Source organism: Xenopus tropicalis, chromosome 7, assembly GCF_000004195.4.
Source record: "Xenopus tropicalis strain Nigerian chromosome 7, UCB_Xtro_10.0, whole genome shotgun sequence".
NCBI classification, from domain to species: Eukaryota; Metazoa; Chordata; class Amphibia; order Anura; family Pipidae; genus Xenopus; species Xenopus tropicalis.
Window position 1 is genome coordinate 64,904,239 of NC_030683.2, and position 18,901 is coordinate 64,923,139.

General features: G+C 37.9%; 1 protein-coding gene and 1 long non-coding RNA gene across 6 annotated transcripts in view; one reads left to right on the plus strand and one right to left on the minus strand.

Moving 5' to 3' along the window:
- The first annotated feature begins 884 nt into the window (after window positions 1-884).
- Window positions 885-14,849, plus strand: LOC105947777. Of its 3 annotated transcripts, none has more exons than XR_004223533.1 (4): window positions 1,131-1,170; window positions 3,023-3,105; window positions 10,829-10,908; window positions 14,524-14,849. It is a non-coding gene; the product is annotated as an uncharacterized LOC105947777 (long non-coding RNA). The 3 variants fall into 3 exon arrangements; XR_004223532.1 differs by having other exon boundaries at window positions 1,132-1,170; window positions 3,029-3,105; XR_001171246.3 differs by lacking the exon at window positions 3,023-3,105 and having other exon boundaries at window positions 885-1,170.
- The window catches only part of mtor (mechanistic target of rapamycin kinase), a 156,248-nt gene continuing 146,211 nt past the window's right edge, over window positions 8,865-18,901 (minus strand). For all 3 annotated transcript variants that reach the window (XM_031905510.1, XM_031905511.1, XM_031905509.1), the window contains 11 exons: window positions 17,333-17,480; window positions 17,127-17,249; window positions 16,818-16,900; window positions 13,459-13,531; window positions 13,102-13,176; window positions 12,876-13,011; window positions 12,210-12,275; window positions 10,941-11,021; window positions 10,775-10,855; window positions 9,580-9,685; window positions 8,865-9,478 (listed from right to left, as the gene is read on the minus strand). In XM_031905510.1, the coding sequence (XP_031761370.1) occupies window positions 9,463-9,478; window positions 9,580-9,685; window positions 10,775-10,855; window positions 10,941-11,021; window positions 12,210-12,275; window positions 12,876-13,011; window positions 13,102-13,176; window positions 13,459-13,531; window positions 16,818-16,900; window positions 17,127-17,249; window positions 17,333-17,480 (988 nt within the window). In that variant the 3' untranslated portion in view covers window positions 8,865-9,462. The remainder of the gene's footprint in view (window positions 9,479-9,579; window positions 9,686-10,774; window positions 10,856-10,940; window positions 11,022-12,209; window positions 12,276-12,875; window positions 13,012-13,101; window positions 13,177-13,458; window positions 13,532-16,817; window positions 16,901-17,126; window positions 17,250-17,332; window positions 17,481-18,901) is intronic.

Below are 18,901 nucleotides of genomic sequence, written 5' to 3' on the forward strand. Positions count from 1 at the left end.
CCCTTTAAAGTAGAAAGAAAGGTAAAAACTAAGTAAGCTTTATCAGAAAGGTCTATGTAAATACAGCCATAAGCACTCACAGAAATGCTGCACTGACTTCTCTGAAAAAAGATTAGTTGTGTCTGTAATTCCTGTGCCAGAGACATGCAGCTTTCTGTTTTCTGCTCTTTCCTGCTCCCCCCCTTAGGAACTGAGCATGTTCACTTGGTATGCATGTCTGTGCAGGAGTGAGGCATTATGAGAACTTTCTTTATGCAGCTCAGCATTTTTTCTTCCTGTTTGGCTTCAGATTTTCTGAACAGGTGAAATATGGGGAGACTTAAAGGCACTATTGAGACAACTGAAGGTATGCCTGCAGCTTGAGATTAACTCTTTATTAGCCTTTCCTTCTCCTTCAAGTTGCAAGACTCAGACTCAGTGCAGGTGTGGCTTTTTCACTTTCTGGGCTCTCTGCCAAAAGCCCACTGTCATGTTAGGCCCAGCAGTAAAGGGTTACGTTTTAATTTAGAAGTATGCTTGGAATCCACACTTGAAGGAAACCCCTCACGGTAGGGGGTAATTCACAAATACCCCCTAAGTGACAATGAAGTCGGGCTGGCTGGCGAGGTGTGAAGAGCCAGAATTAATCAACAAGGGGAACCAAATTATCATACCTGTGCTACAGTGGGGGGGCCCATAAAATAAATACCTTTTACTAAAGATAAAAATCATGGCGCCCAGTCATTAGCTTGTAGCTAGAGCTTCCCCCAGACTCCAAACACTCCTGTGTTATGATGATCCTTTGTGGGATTATCTCATATTCTGATAAAACCAGAATAATATGGGTTAGGCCTGGGGTGTTTGGTGTCTATGAAAAGAGAATTCAATTTCCCACATAATGCACATGGTTCTATAATTCTGGTGAATACCCATAAGTATTTAAGGATATCTGGAAAATAAAAATGTCCGCAGGACAGCCAGTAACCAAATCTTGACCCGCCCTCACCTTTCTCATTGGATGGGGGCGTGAACTTTGTAAACTGGAGGTGTGAACCTTGTGAACTGTATATCAATGGCCCAGACAACTGGGAAGATATATGCCTTTGGGGACCGAGCTGCTCGGGAGGTATATGTCGCTATTTCTCCGTCCCCCCGGAAACAGGAATTACATAGGATCATTCAATTGGTGATGTATGTAGGTTTCTGCATTTTTATCCCTTTTTATTTTTATAACTGTTCTGCAACATGTATGTCTGTTTGTAACATTCACTGTTTTTATATAACATATGCACTGTCCACTTTGGAATATTAAATACAAAATTTAATAAGTTTTTCTTTGTGCTCTATTGAACCTTTATGCCTTAAGAAGAGTGTGTATGTAAATGTGTTTAACCCCTTGCTAGTTATAAGGAAAGTGTGTCTGCTTAACCTTTTGTTTGCTTGCGGGAAAGTTGTGTGTTGTCTGCTAGAGTGCTTAGTTAGGAGTCTGGGGTGATTTGCCTCTGGGAAGTGTCAGTGTGCAATAGAACCTCTAGATTTGGGTGCTTGCGGCCTTTAAACGCGGTGGTGGCAGTTTGTTAAGTTTAGGCGGGTTGGGGCTGTTTGGGGTTTGATTGCATGAGCTAGCGAAAAACTGTGTAGTTGATGTGTTAACCCTTACAGCTGCCTGCCTGGTCACGTGTGTCTGTGGTGGCGTTCGTGACACCCACTTATTTAATTAAATGTGAGAAACAATGTATCTAAGGCTAATGCTACACCATACATGTGGCGTATATTTTCAGGAAGCCAAAAAACGCTCCTACCTGCGCCTGCACCCGAATGAATGGAATACACTTGGGTGCAGGCACATGTAGCCTTAATACGCATAAAAACGCAAGAGAATGCAAAGTCTCACGTTTTAATGCATATTTCAGCTACATGTGCCTGCACCTGAGCGTATTCCATTGATTCGGGTGCAGGCACAAGGTAGGCTGAATTTACAGTAGCGGGGCATATTCTCAGCAAGCGTTTAATACACCCATGTAGCATTAGCCTTAGTGCAGGTGAAGCTTGTTAAGATTTCTGGGCTCTCTGCCAAAAGCTACTTTTTAATTAAATGTGAGAAACAATGTATCTAAATGCAGATGAAGCTTGTTTAACTTTATGGGCTCTCTGCCAAAAGCTACTTTTTAATTAAATTTGTATCTTTTTTAGCATTCAGTGCAGGAGATCAAAGGGAAATGAGAGACTTTTCAGTAAGAATCTGGGACTGTGGGTTGAGCTGTCAAAAGAGGGACTGTCTCGCAAAAATTTGGATAGTTGCGAGCTATGGTATAGCCTTTATAATATGTCTGTCTATCACAGAGGTTGAGTACCTGTGCGTTGTGCTATTTTGAATAGTTATTGTGATTTGTATAATTGCACACTAAAAGATCTAAGGGTGGGGCCCCTTCCTGCAAATTGGTACTGCTTTTGGGTTTTAAATTATTTTAATGTTCTTGTTGGCATGGTGACAAATATTGCCTAAAAAGGGACACCTCGAATCAATGTATATTTAATAATCTAGTACAGATTGAAAGGGGGTTTAGAAGTTACAACAGTATTAATGCAGATAATAACAAGCATTTTTTAATTTGTTGGCCGCACTGGTCTCAAAAGTTGTGTGCGCAAACAAAAAAAAAAATTTTTTAGACTCATTCACTTATATTATAGTTCCATTTATAAGTGCTGCCCTCAGAAAAACCTTTTACTTATAGTTTCCTCTCAAATTAAACTGAGATTTAACACTGATTTTCAAGTCCCTTAAAGTAAGTCTATACCTTTTAAGAATAAATAATTAATCAACATTACATTTTTACCACATGCAACATATTTGTAATTAATCTTACCAAACTGGCCTCAAACAAACATGCACACAAAAACGCTGTGTGTAAGAGCTCTAAGAATTTGCAGCATCTTTTTTCTCATTTTCTTTTTGTACTTAGCACCTTTCTTTCATTCAGTTTCCCTTTATTCCATTTTGTCCTTTTCATGTTTTGTTTATGTTTTTGGACTTCTGTGAAAGTCTCAGAAAATAAAGTAAAAAGATAATCAGCGCTGGATTAAGGGATCAAGGGGCCTTGAGACCAATATTGCACCTTGTAGATTGTAAGTTCTTTTGGTTATTGATTGCTTTATATGTTACTCTGTATGTCCAATGTATGAAACCCACTTATTGTACAGCGCTGCAGAATATGTTGGCACTTTATAAATAAATGTTGATAATAATAATAAATGGTGCTTTAATCCTCTGAAACCAAACGTATTGGGGAACAAGTGGCACCAGAGGCAGTTATGTATCATCTTTCTGACTTTTAAATATAACTGGGAGTAGAAAACTCTAAATTGGGTGGAGAAATAACTCCTAAGGTAGTAGCAGCAACATTTTTTATAGAAAAATAGACAGGTACCAGGTAAAGCCCACACTGGTCTGTACTTTGATTTATTCACATTTAGGCATTTCCACATTTTTTTAAATACTTGTTGCAAATTGTACAAAAACAAATCAAAGGTAAGAGGCATATGCCTGGCTAATTCATATGAGCCCCCTTCTATCAGTGAGACTGACCTACTCTCAAGTTCTCACAGAACACGTTTTGCCTTTCAACCTGCTCCTCATAGTTCACACACTCCCTAGAAGATTTAGCTCAGTACTTTCCATACACTTTTAGGACCTCCTGTGATGAATCACCCAGAGCTTGACTAAGCTCCACATTGCTCTCTAGCAGCCCTCCAGGTAGAGCAGTGTCCCTCCCTCTCTGCTCAGGCTCACACTTATGGAAGACCTGTTTCTCTATTAATCCCATCCAAGCAAAAGCTGTCTCACATCTCTTCATATCAGAGACAGAGCAGAAAAACTATGTGTGTGTCTGCAGCTCTTTTTAAGGCCTCTTACACGGGGGGTTGTTTTATGTGTTTAAAAATGCATGCTAAGTGCATAAAAACAAATAAATTGCATTTATATGCATGAAAAATGCATTTTTGTCAGTTCAAATGCAGCATATGGAATCAAAAAGAAAAAAAAAAAAAAACAGTTCTGAGTACAACCAGGCAAAATATACAGGTATGGGATCCGTTATTTAATCAAATAATTAAGATTTTTAAAATGTATTTCCTTTTTCTCTGTAATAAAACAGAACATTGTATTTGGTCCCAGCAAAGATATACCGTATATACTCGAGTATAAGCAGAGTTTTTCAGCACTAAATATGTGCTGAAAAAGTAACCCTCGGCTTATACTCGAGTACCTGGATGTCTGTCCATGCGTACCTGGATGTGCCGACTCTGCTGATGTAAGTTCCTCTAGTGTCAAAGATGGCACATGGAGTACCCTAAAAGCAGATCCCATGTACAGATGTTTTTCTCCTGGTGGAACCCTATTGTAGTGCATGGTTCTGAGTTGCAGATATGAAAGCAAGGGAGTAGATTCCTTAGGCTGCACTTTTTCCCTATTTAAACATTAAATAGTGATGGGATGAGGTAACATTTCTTGCTTTGTCGCAAAAATCCAGTTATAAGCAGAGCCAATACTGACTATGGTGTCTTGTTTAGTTAAAGGTCCGGTTTAGGAATATCAAGCGCCTGCCTGACATCCCATAACTGCACCTTTTGTATTTGGTGTGTCATTGCTATAATTTCTATTTATGTATAAATGCAAATCTGCAGGAAAGGGATGAAACATGCTGGTTACTTGTACTTTAATTCTGAAAGTAGGCAGTCCCTTCTTAAAAAAATCAGACTGGATTTTAATTTGAAATAGGCATCTAATTCCCCTCTGCTTAATGGGATACACTAATTAGCAATGTCTTCTCTGCATTTCTTGGCAGATAGGTTTACAGGCTGAGTGCTTAGTTGCTGGACCAAGACATCCCCACACTGGATTAACAGCAGAGCCTTTATCAGGCCGGACATGTGTGTGTGTGTGTGTGTGTTTGCGCGCGCACGCACACACGTCCACCCACGGGGGGGGGGGGGGGATTGCGTGCAAGGAGTGCACAATGAGCCAGAGTCAGTAAGTGGTAAAATAACTTATTTAAAAAAATTAAATTTGTACCAAGTCCAGCATCAAGAATTATTTTGCCCTAGTAACTACTATTGTAGTACTGTGGTGGGACTTGTAATGGGACTGGGGTCCACTGAGGACATCCCCTCACGTGAACTGTGTCAAGTACTTGATAATTAGTATGGTAGCTTCCTTAGCCTTCCTAAACTTGCTTTTGTCTGCTGCTGTAGCATTTTTCTTTCCCTAAAGTTATCTATTATTTATTTATCTGTTATTTATTTGATTATTGAAACTTAGCAGTAGCGGCTGCATTTCCCACCCTAGGCTTATACTCAAGTCAATAAATTTTTCCAGTTTTCTTAGGTAAAATTAGGTACCTCGGCTTATATTCGGATCGGCTTATACTCGAGTATATATGGTAATTAATCCTTATTGGATGAATATCAGCCCTATTGGGTTTAAATAATGTTTTATTGTTTTTTTTTTAGTAGACTTAAGGTATGGAGATTCACTTTATGGAAAGACCCCTTATCCGGAATACCCTTGGTCCCGAGCATTCTGGATAATGGGTCCTATACCTGTATTGGAATCAGTTGGCTGATGCATTTAGGTGTGCTCAAACCTACATTTCAAACACTTCAAATTCACAAAAAACACTTGTGTGTAAGATCCATTTTTTTTGGCAAGAGAAATATAACCAATTGCTTCTCAGCAGTCCAGAATCTACGCCATAAATTCCCAGATTACTGGCAAGAGAAATATAACCCAGATATTCCCAGATTACTGTATAATTCTAAGTCACATATACATGTCTTCCTGTCAAATCTTTTTCTCATAACACCAGATATAGCTTTGTATGTAAGGGTTGGCACGCTCTCCATTATTCGGAAAGGATTTTGTACAGTGAGAGCTGTGAAGTTGTGGAATTCCCTCCCTGAATCAGTTGTGCTGGCTGATACATTATATAGCTTCAAGAAGGGGTTGCATGGCTTCTTAGCAAGTGAGGGAATACAGGGTTATGGTAGATATCTTAGTACAAGCTGATTTAGGGACTGGTCCAATTGCCATCTTAGAGTCAGGAAGGAATTTTTTCCCCCTCTGTGGCAAATTAGAAGATTTTTGCCTTTCCCTGGATCAACCAGCAGTTGAAAGGACGTGTCTTGATGGACGTGTCTTTTTGACCTGACTTACTATGTTATGTTAAATAAAGTAATGTCTTACCTAAAAAAGGGCATTAACTTGGGATCAAAACATAATTTTGTGTCTTTATAGGTCCCTGGTAAGGCCTCACTTTGAGTATAAAATGAGCAGAAGAGAGTGCAGAGACATGCAACTAAACTGGTAAAATGAATGTAAGAATTAAAATATAGTATTATGAAACATCACACACAGCAAGCATTCCACAACTGCACTGCCCTCATTGTGAAGAACCACCGTTGTTGCTTTAAATAAACATTAATTTCCTAAAGTCTAAAGGAGTGGCCTTTCATTACTTGGTCATTTGTGAGATCCCCTGCTATCTGCCTATAATGTATATGAGTCTGTTTTATGAATCTATACTATACATGTGTACTAGAGGGGTTGAACTTGAGTCTTTTTTCATCCCAAATTAACTATGGAATAATTTTCCGCCTCTAACAACTCTGCTGCTGTTTTTAAGTACAGTAACTCATTGTACATTTTTCATAAGACCAGAAAAATTATATTGTACAATCTGGGAAATGTATATATGTTGATTGGACCAAAAATGAGGAAAAACTTTAAATCGGGATCTAAAACTGAATTAAGTCTAAAACAACTGGACTTTTCTGATTTTTCTTAAAAATGTTTCACTCACTCATTCAGTAAAAGAAGCCACTTGGATGAGTGGTGAAAACCTAATTCTACTAGATACTGTATATCATGACTGGGATGAATGAATCTTCAAAAACATGAAAAACTGAACTTTCACTGTAGTACAATTCAAATTGCTGACTGGATTTAGCCAATTAGAAGGTGAAACTTAACTCACAGTATACCGTATGATGGTTGGTTGCATCTGAAAAAAATAGGTTGCACTACTCAACTCTACTAAATAGATAAGTGAATGTTTAAAGGGATTCTGTAATTATTTTTATGGTATACTTTTTATTTCTAAATTACACTGTTTACATAGCAAATAATTTATTCTACCATTTAAAATTGTATCCTTAAACCAACAAATGTATTTTTTTTTAGTTGTAAAATTGGTGTGTAGGTAGCCATCTCAGTGCATTGTGCCTGAGTCTGAGCTTTCAGAAGGAGCCACTGCTACACATTAGAACTGCTTTCAGGTAACCTATTGTTTTTCCTAATCCATAATAACTGAAGGAGTCCCAAGCCAGACTTGGATTTCTCACTACTGAGTGCTATTCTAATATCTACTGGGAGCTGCTATCTTGCTACCTTCCCATTATTCTGCTGATTGGTTGCTGGGGGTAATAGCTGTGACAGACGGGGAGATTAGTTGCGGGCAACTAATCTCCCTGAAATGCCATCCCACCGGCTAAAATATAAATTGCCGGTGGGATGGCATACGCAGCGCCGCAATTTGCTGAAGTTTACTCTCAAGACAGGTCGCGTGGTCCCCGTCTGTCACAGCCCTGAAAGGGAGGGGGTGATATCACTTCAACCTGCAGCGCAGCAGTAAATTGTTTCTGAAGTTTATTATTAGAACACAGGTCACAGGGTTGTAGCACCCTGGGAAATGAAGAATATGGCTAGCCCCCCAAAAATTTCAAAATAAAATATAAAAAAAGTTCTGGTATTTGTTTTTTTTAAATTCATTTCAATCAGGATTCTGCTGGAAAAGCTCTATTAACTGATGTGTTTTAAAAAAACATGGTTTTCCCATGACAGTCTTCCTTTTAATAAAGTTTAATACAATAAACAAAACTGTTCCCCCTTAATTGTTCAGATACTAAGCTTCAGAAATTGGTAATGTACTGTGGTTCTTTAACAGAAATCAGAATGTTTTTTTTACAATAGTCTTGCATTTATTTGCTTAATTTGAGAACATATAATTACAGTAAGATTTGTTGGCAGTGGCATATGCATCGTAATGGCACAGTATCTGCTTCTCCTACAGATGTACTTGCCTAATACCAGTTTACATGCTGTGCCTAGCAGTGCACATGACAGATTTATTATAGGAAGCACCAGAGGAAGGAAGTTTACATATGCCTTCTTATCCTGTGCTTTCCCTGTATCCAATAAATCTTTCATGATCAAATACCAGGCAGAGAACAGCCTACTGTCCAATAAACTGGAGTGGAAGCAAAAAACATTGGGATCAGCACTTTGTCTCTCACCATAACAAGTGTGTTTGATATTAATAGCAAGAGTGAAAAGATGTTCATTATAGCACAAATCGGTGTACAGAGGATGGAGGAATACTCCAGTGTTCCTTTCAGCAGTTGGAAAGTAAGAGTTTAAAGAATCACTGCCTCAAACTATTTGTTACCTTCCATAGTATTTTCTTAGCATTTAGAGGCCCATTTACTAACATACCAATTTTTTTTTTTAGTTTTTTAAAACCATGAAAAAACTAATTTCCATGAATGTCAGTCATTTTTCAAAAGATATGAATTGAAAAAAGTGCAACTTTTTTGTATTGTTGCACAAAAGCCACTGTCGCAAAAACCCAGAAAACCTCTAAAACCATGAAGTGTAATAATATCTCTGTAGACAAAAGCACAGGTCAGCTCAATGTTGCAGAAGGTAGAATTGGCACCCCCATGAAAATAACACTTGTTCTGAGACATCTCTATCTGTTTAGGCACAAGCAAAACATTGTTTGAAAACTCTTTCAATTAAGAATTGGGAACCATTTACAAAAGACTGAAGAGATACTTAAAACAGGCTTTTATTCTTTGAAAGATTGAATTAAGTTTGTTCTGAACCCCTTTATAAAATCATTCTTCCTGTTTTAAGCACAGAGCATTATTGTTCATTTTCAAGGTTTGAATGCTAAAGCATAATGTTTAAGTATCTTTTTGCCGTAACATAATATTTACAAAACAAACCATAGAACTCTGTGGTACACAAACATAATCCTACAAAGGTACACTAACATTTTATTAGCATGTCCTGAATTTACTTCTCTTTGATTTGACACAAAATCTATGGTCCACTTACAACATTCCAGCTAACAGAAACTGTAAGGTTTCATACAGTGCAGCCAGATCAGCAACCACTTGCTCAGCTTTCAATTTGTATGCATGATTGAAGTAGAAGAGAGTGGTAAGCAAAACCCTCACAAAATAAAATAATTGTTTAAAAGGGTTATATAAAATTATTCCCTGTAATTCACTGTAGATCCCATCATTCATTCAAACTATGTTTTTTTCCATTCTTTAATCGGATCTTCAAATGTTCAGCTCACTGAGCGCGGCCAAATCAATGTAATATATGCCAAAACCATAAAAGGTCCCTCAAAAGCCTGTTTACCAGAAAGGGCACCTGCAAAGTTAAGCAAAAGATTCATTTGTTAAATGTTTTTCACTCTTTTGACTTGTACTTCAGAAATGTGTATGGCAAAGACAACTTTCTATGTCACTTACCATCCAATGTAACACTGACAAAGGTTCTCATGAGATGTGGCTTGTTTTATTAAGAGCTCCACTTGTGTGGCTACATCTAGAGTTTCTTCATGAGAAAAGTCTCGACCTTAGGAGGGTAAAGAAGGAAAAATAAAAAAAAAATCACCATTATAGACAAATATGAATAGATTTACACTGCTACTGAAAATGGAAATTAATATAATGTAGCTTTGGATATAAACAATCATAACATCTGATGAAGAGCCGAATGACGCGAAACATGTTAGGAGGGTGGAGCTCAGGGGCCACGGGCCTTGATATGGTTTAATTTTTTCATAATTTTGCAAACATTTATTATTATTTTGTGCACCAAATACACATTTTTAATAATTATTTTTCGCCAGGCATAGATTCACTATGAAATTCCGCATTTCGCCATTGCTGTTTTTTTTTTTTGCCGCAAGAAAAAATTCAGCGAGTGAGGAAAAAGTCATGGTCACATAAAAAAAGTCGCAACTGCCTCAAAAAATTCATGGTCGCGTCAAAAAAAGTTGTTCCTGGTAGTTTTAAGAGACAAACGGAAATTCGGCTCCGCTAGTGCAGAGGGTGCCATTGAGCTCTCTACACTAGTGATGTGGCCCCACTGGACCCCTTCGGCACTGTAAAGGCAATCGTGGGGAGGCCAAGGGAGCTCAGGGAAAGGAACGCCCCTGGGTTTAGGTTGTATTTCCTAAGAATATTAAGGGGTTAGAAGGTGCATAGAACTGCAAATAGACTGTTAAAGTGTATGGAACAATTAAAACAAAACAAAACACAAAACAATTAAAAAGGGAAAGACTATTAGAGTTTGTATTGGAAGGCAGTCAGATGTGTTTCTAGTTTGTTTACCAGGAGAAGTTGATAAGGAGACGCTTGGGAATAAAAGATTTTATTTAGCTAGTTCTGTTAAGAATCTCCCTTAACTATCCTAAAATTGGCAAACCTGGCTGAAGGAGAACTCCCACTGTATAAATCTGTTTTTTTTTATGTATTTTTATCTTATTTAGTTTGTTGTGTAGCTAAACCAAATAAATATTGCAAAAAATTATATTTTACATTATATTTTCTTGGATTATGCGAAAGACCAGAAAAATCCTTACGTGGAGATCCCATTAATATTAACACTACTATCTGAAATTTATAATAGCTGAAGCAGAAGTTAAGTTCTGAAACATACCTGTTAGCTTGTCTCGTACCCGATTAATGATTTGGATGGCTTTTTTATTTAAAGCTTCTGGTTGCACCAAACCATCCCCAACTGCAAGGCACAGGAAATCAGCATGTCAGCACATGGACAAAGGCAGACACAAGGTAACAGTTTTGTAGCAATACATTTGACTTACTAAAGGTATGAATGGACTCTGGAACTGTGCTTCCAGTTTTCTTATGTGCAGTCTCCCCAAGTTCTACAGTTTCCATTATTTCTGTGAAAAGTACATATGAAAAATATGGATCAGAGGTACTGGAAAGAAAACAGAGTGTTTTATTTCTTGAAGACATATTTAAGGGATCAGCAACACTTCCAGCAATGTCCATCCAGTTCAACCTTTTATGCCTATATATAACCTGCATGTTAGTAGATCCAGGAAAAGGAAAAAAACAAAAAAAAAAACCCCTTCTGAAACGTCTCAAATTTACCTTAATCAGTACCAGTATCATAGAAAGAAACTATAGAAAGTTAATAAGAAGTTTCAGATTTCTAATTTTTATAATTTTAATAAATATTTAGCAAAATCTTCATTGCAACTCCTTTCCTCTGACTGTACAAAGTCTATTAAACTTCTTTTCCACATACATTTAAGATAAATTAAAGTGTGAGAGGATGAGAAAGAGTGTCTATGTGTAATCATTCAGTACAACCTGCCTTTTCTCACCCATCCCCAATATACAGTAATTTAAACACATAAGATGCATTTTGAAACTCTAGAATATCATAAAATGTTTTGCGATGTTTAAATACACTATGGGGCTGATTTACTTACCCACGAACGGGTCGAAATGAGTCCGATTGCGTTTTTTTCGTAATGATCGGTATTTTGCGATTTTTTCGTATGTTTTGCGATTTTTTCGGATTCTTTACGAATTTTTCGTTACCAATACGATTTTTGCGTAAAAACGCGAGTTTTTCGTAGCCATTACGAAAGTTGCGTAAAATCTGGCGATTTTTCGTAGCGTTAAAACTTGCGCAAAAAGTTGCGTTTTTCGTAGCGTTAAAACTTACGCGACACTTTGCACCTTTTAAGTTTTAACGCTACGAAAAATGCGCAACTTTTCGCGTAAGTTTTAACGCTACGAAAAATGCGCAACTTTTTACGCAACTTTCGTAATGGATACGAAAAACTCGCGTTTTTACGCAAAAATCGTATTGGTAACGAAAAATTCGTAAAGAATCCGAAAAAATCGCAAAACATACGAAAAAGTCGCAAAATGTTCGTTTTCAAGTCGGAACTTTTCCAATTCGGGTCGGATTCGTGGGTTAGTAAATCAGCCCCTATGGGTCATTTGCTAGCTCGCTTTCCAAATGTTTAAATTTGCTCTAATTCTGACCTCCTCAGAATTACTTTCTTTATGTGTTCAGCTAAGAATATATTAAAGAAAAATCCAAAAGTCACCTCCAGACTGTCCAGCTGAGTAGGAATCTGTCCGTGTGCGAGAGCGCTTATTGCCCTTTATGTTGGCTGTAAAAAAAAAAAAAAAAGCACTGGTTTGATGCATTCAACCAGATAATCAACACAAAGCAACAGTTTTTTTGACATTTCTCTCATAATTTCTCCTGTGGGCAACAAATCCCCCAAGATACATATCAATTGCTCCCTATGTGAATTGCCGAAGGTAAGTGACTAGTGGCTTTCTTTATGGCATGAAAATGCTCTCTTTTGCATTTGAGATGTCAGTTTTACCTGCCCTGATTCACAGAGAGGTATTTTCAGGTAGATTTCAGCAAGATTTCTCGAGAGTTACAAAGTGCCCCACCTGCCATTGCCCTTAAAGTAAATGGGAGGACATATTTGCAGTTTTTCCATCTCTGACAGCATGTTCTATTAGCTCAAGCAGAGCAAGGGTAGCACCAAAGAAACATGGAGGCACTATTTGTTTAGGTAGCCAATCTGTTATTTTTTACAGAACTTATCCTAAATATTTATTTGTATTCTGTATATTGTGGGATAACTAGTTCCAGAAAAATATATAAGCATTCATATGTAATAATTATTTAAAACATGGAGTATGCTGACAACTCCTTTGCAATAAACTTGTCAATATTATATGATAGTACTCACTATCCATGAGTCTCCAGTTTAGTAGAGGATCATATACAAAAGCCTCTAGCACAGCCATGACACTGTCTTTATGCTCCCTTAATACCTCCATCACTGTATGGCATGTTATTCTGTAATTTCCATCAAGTCCTGTCACCTGGAAGAAAGTCCCAACACAATATAATACATATGCACTAATGAGAGTCTTTAAACTTTCTCACTCTTAAGAGCCAGATATATAACGTACCTCCATAGCATTGGTTAACATTCGTGTTAGGCGGAATGGGATCTTTTCTGGGAACTTCTCTCTTGTCATGGCCACCTAGAAAACAGAATCAAACTACATAATGAAATACATAATGCCATAATTATGTCATTGTTCCCATCAGATACCATGCAACTTTGAACAGATATACTGATGGTTCCATAATAGCCATTATATTATTATAAGTAACATTGCCTGCCAGTACAAAAACTGTACAATATAGACACAATGCTCTTTGATCTATTTGTTCCTATGGCAACACATGGCATAGATCACAGAGCAGACTACTAGCAAGGAAACAGTTAAACAATTTTCATACTACACTGACTGAGTAATTACCTCAAAACAATCCCCAAAGTCTATATGTAGGATTTTCCCACTGAGTCGATCCAACATCAGGTTAGATGGGTGCCTACATACACAATGGATAAAAATATTAAAATGTATGTTAATTATCATCCTTAACTGATATAGTGCCAACATTATATTCAACAAATTCTAATACCTGAAGATAATAGACACACTTGCAAAAAAAACAAAAATTAAAAAAAAAAACCAAACATTTATGCAATAGGTGTTCCCTGCCTTTTAGGTAACACTAAACCTATACCTCACCGCCACCAATATATAAAGAAAACTATGCCCCACATGGACAAATACAGAAAATGCAGACTATTCCATGGAAAAATCACTTAGAAACAGAACTTACAATAACCTAAATATACAATTTCTAATGTTTTCACAGCACAGTTACAAAAATGCAATCTGCAACAGCAAACAAAAGCAATTGCACTCTCGATAGTGAAACAATAAACTAGTATACTTTTCTCCTAAAGGGCTTATTCCACATTGTTAGGGATTCAATTCTAATAAACATAAAGAATTAACTACAAAATGCCTTGATTAGGTCCTAGCCTCCAACATTTATGATGTGGAAATAGCTCTGGATAATGATAGCTTACTTTAAAGAAAGACTTAACCATTCAGAATCATCTGGAAAGAATAAAATAGATTTTTTTGATTCATAAAAAAAACAAAACGTGAATTTCAGATAATTTGCAGTCAGTTTATCACATTTACTATAGTGTCAAGTGAAGTTAAATATATGTTGTTGTTTACAAAACAACCCCTTGGGAAATGCTCTTTTTCAGAGGGAAAATGATTTCACTACTACTGAAGGAGGTTATCAGTCATTGCTCCAAAGCACTCACTTTTCCTGTAAGAACAGAGCAGGGACACTTGTACATTGTTATTTTACGGTCTGAATTGCGCTGTTTTTACAAAGCCAAAGTCTCCTGCCACAGAAGGCTAAGGAATACAATGGCATACTTTGTAGGTTTGGGCTGAGGCACATGAAACGAATCTCATGAAACCCCACTGACTTTTCATTTTTCACACCACCAGGGAAACTTGAAAGACATCAATGAAGAAATGGAATTCCTGGCAAACTGTTATGGCTCCAGTACTAACCTGTGAGGAATATTTAACAAGACCCCCTTGGTCAAGAAAAAATAATAGGCTGCTTCTATTTTTTTCTGTAGAAGTTGCAAATCATAAGCAGTGGTTGCTATTTAACTGAAAATATCTTGAGACCGTCTTGGAGGAAATCAACTCCCAAAAATTGCAATGTATGATCTCCTAGAAAAAACTTGACTTTTTTTCTGTTTTAAATTGTAGTGTTCTGTCCCTGAAGAGAGCATTTAATTGAAATAAAATTGAGATTACTAAGACTTTGGTCCCATCAAATTTAAATGGCAAAGAAAAACTGACATGTTCACAACTGTTTAGAAGGGATTTTTACTGAGAAGGTAGTGTCTACTAGCTGGTTTAGATTTCTTCTGAAAAGTTGGTGTGAAGGTACTCTTGTGGAAGCAGATAGGCAGAAATTAAAGGATAAGTATGCCTTTAATTTTAAATTCTCTTATAATTACTCTGTACAGCCCCTGAATAACATATGTTCTCCTTGCATGCAGATTTATTTTGTTTCTCTATTACAGGCAGTTGAACTGCAGCTCTTTTACTTAGCATTTTTTCTCTGTCCAACTATGAAGAAGTCAAAGTGGTGTCTACTGGGAGTGCTCAGAAAGAAAAAGGGGCAGAGCTTTACACTAGAAGAGTCTATATAAAATGCTATGGCCTAAAACGTAGAATGCATTAAAGTGATACTGACACCAACAAAAATTCTTTTAAAAATATGAACCTACTTCCAAACCTACCTATTGGTCATGTTGACTGTTTTTTCCTAAAAGTCCTGTTTCTCTACATAAATCCTACTGAAGATCCTGAACCCGACTGTCTGACAACCCGACTGTAGCTTCTCAATCTGTCAAAAGGACTATGTCATAAACTGGGAGGATTCAGCTTGCCATTTTCTTCAAAGAGTTCTCCCTCCCTTGCTCCTCACATCGCAAACTAAACAGAAGGCAGGCTTGATCTTTCCATTGCGTGCCTGCTTCAAAGGGCTGCCCCCCCTCTCTGCTCTTCACACGAAGAATTTAAATAGCAGGCCAGCTTAAGCTTTCCCGTGCCTGCCTGCTTCTAAGGCCTCTCCCTGCACCCCTCCCCATTACACATAGACAACGGAGCTGAGCTTGTCACACACCGGCTGAAAGCAGAAGGGGCTTTGCAGGTTTGTGATTGGGCATATTTAATCACTTGGGAGGCATTTAAATTAAAACTCAGAAAAGGGGAACAAACATGGCTGCTCCGTGGGTCTATAATTTGTGCTACCATAATTATGAAGCGAAAAAACTTTGCAGATTTAGTTTATAAGGAATTTAAAGATACAAATTAAAACACAACAGCAGGTGTAAAAAAATGTTTAATTGGCTGTCAGTATCGCTTTAAAGGTGGCCATACACGCACCGATATTATCGTACGAAACCTCGTTTCGTACGATAATCGGTGCGTGTATGGGTATGTCGGCGAGTCGACCGATATCGCAGGAAGCTGCTGATATCGGCCGACTCGCCGATCGGACCAGTTTGAAAATTTTGATCGGGCGCCATAGAAGGCGCCTGACCAAAATTCTCCTTTCAGAGCTGAATCGGCAGAAGGAGGTAGAAATCCTATTGTTTCTACCTCCTTACCTGCCGATTCAGCCCTGAATGGTGTGTGGTGGATCTTACGATGTTTCGTGCGACCGATGGTCGTACGAAACATCGTCAGATCGCCACGTGTATGGCCACCTTAAGGGACAAGTCTGTGTGCTTCATGTGATTGTACTATCAAATAAGCATTATGCAGACACACCCACCAAAATCTGGAACCATACTGTATTCCCGATTGTGTGTGTTAAAAGAGAAAATTATGTTAGTGTTCAAAGAATCCATGAGGAAATTGAATTGATCTAGTGTGCTCTATGCATCTTAAGTGTTTTCACAGATTTTGGAGCCTTTAAGCCTACTGACCCATATTTTTTCCAGTTGACAGTAATAGAGAGGTGCTTATAGTAGATCTCTATACATCTGTGCCTGCAATGAATAAAGTAACACCTAACCATGCACAAACTGCAGTGGAACATGGTCTCCATTTATAGTGCATAATGTAATCTCCTATTTGGAGAATTACATTTTTTAAAGAAGGCAGTGCTTTTCTACTAACAGACATAAAAACAAACTGCTAGGCTAGTAAAGCTTTTTTTGCACAGAATTCTATTAAAGTTAGTTGTAAATACTGCTATATTAACTAATTCAGACCTGTCTCCCAGTCCAAGGATGTATCCCACCATAGACATCACTGCCAAGGAACGTGTGTAATTTGTTCGTCTGTCAAACCAGACCTAAAAAAAATCAAGTAAATAAAGTATAGAGTGTAGAGAGTATATGCATAGAGAACCAAGTCTTAAATGAATAAAACATATCATAACTGCAAAGGCAATCTCTTGCTTATTAAAACAAGTTAATAGATTGCACTTTTTTTCAGTTAATCGTAAATACAACTATTTGCTCTTTTTTTGTTGACCAATTCTGTATAACTATAAATATGATATAAGCGTGTTTTCTTACCTCAGAGCTGGGGCTTTTTAGCCAAAGTAACTTTGCTAGGTCATCGCCAGCAGTATTGTTCACAGCATGCTCAAAAACCTCCACTTTTTGCATTAACGTTAGGTGATCGTAATCTGGAGCCATCTGCACATAAAGAAATGCATTACTACTTAATGCCTTTCTTCCTTTCAAGATAACCTTTAAAAATGTAGTGCATTCTGTTTTACCCTTAACATAATTCGATGCTCAATATTCAGCAAAATTTTCTTTTTTTCACGATAGTCTCGAATTAATGCATGAAGTGTGTCACAATGCGGTACCCATCCAATCAGTCCTGAGTTTGTGGACAAGGGGATTACAGCATATCGCTGGATACTACAGATATGAATAAAACAATAGAAATTAGTAGATAATCTAATATTTCCTTTGCTTAATTAAAAAAACAAACTTCTATAGCAGTAGTTCTTAACCTTTTTTTTTTTTTTGAATGAGACACAGATTAAATCTAAAATTTACCCTCAGTATATGCATTATGTCGAAAGAAATGCCAGTATATTAAAGATGAAACTAAAGGTCCCCATACACGGGCCGATTATAGCTGCCGATTCCGCAGCTTATCAGCCCGTGTAGGGGCAGAACCGAGGGGCCTGGCCGACCAATATCTGGCCTGAAATTGGCCAGATATCGATCGGCTAGGTTAGAAAATCGGCACGTTGATGCGGTCCCCGAACCGACTGCCCCATTGCCACATGCAGAATTCGATCGTTTGGCCCCAGGGCCAAACTATCAAATTCGCCTACATGCCTCCCTGATATCGCCACCCGTAGGTGGGGATATCGGGTGAAGATCCGCTCGCTTGGCGACATCGCCAAGCGTGCGGATCTGCCCGTGTATGGCCAGCTTAACAGCAAGGTGTATTTTTGAGTCACGATCAAAAGGATAAGTATCTTGGTTCTACAGCATATACTAACATCAAACATTTAAGGAGAGTCCTAATTTGTAATAGACTATTTGGCTGACCATGATCGTCAGGTAGCTATGTTTTTTTTTCAGTTTTAATGTTCTATAGCCGCTACAGCCTACCCACGAACTGCAATATATTTTCTAAGCAATTGTTTTTTGTTTGTTTTTTTAAAATGGTGGGAGATTTTATTTAATAAGGTACTACTATCCACATCTGTAAACATTTAATTAAATGGGCAGTATGCTCCCTTCACCATGAATTCAGAGAATAAGACTTGTACTGAAAATATATTTTGCCAACTGTTTTAGGGCTCTTGCACACGGGGAGATTAGTCGCCCGCGACAAAACTCCCTGTTCGCGGCCGACTAATCTCCCCGGATTGCCATCACAATGAAATCGCGCCACCGCGTATGCCATCACACTGGCGATTTACATTTTCGCCGGTGGGATGGCATTTGGGGGAGATTAGTCACCCGAGACACAGGAGATTTGTCGCGGGCGACTAATCTCCCTGTGTGCCAGAGCCCTTAAGTACAAAAAATCTAGGGTTATTTTTAGTTCTTGAGTTACACAGGACAAACAAAAGCTACTCCATGTTTGATCCTTGTGAGGTTAATAATTAACAGTGTACAGTTAAACAAAAGTCCATTTTTCAGAGGGCTTATGTGTGCTTTGGTGATTTAATGATCTACCATTTTCCCGGTTTGCTATGTTTAGTGCAGTGCTGTCCAACTTCTGTTGTACTGAGGGCCGGAATTTTTCCAACCTACGTGGTGGAGGGCCGATAATGGAAGCCAGTTTTGACAACTCCCCTTTTTGAAACCGCACCCAC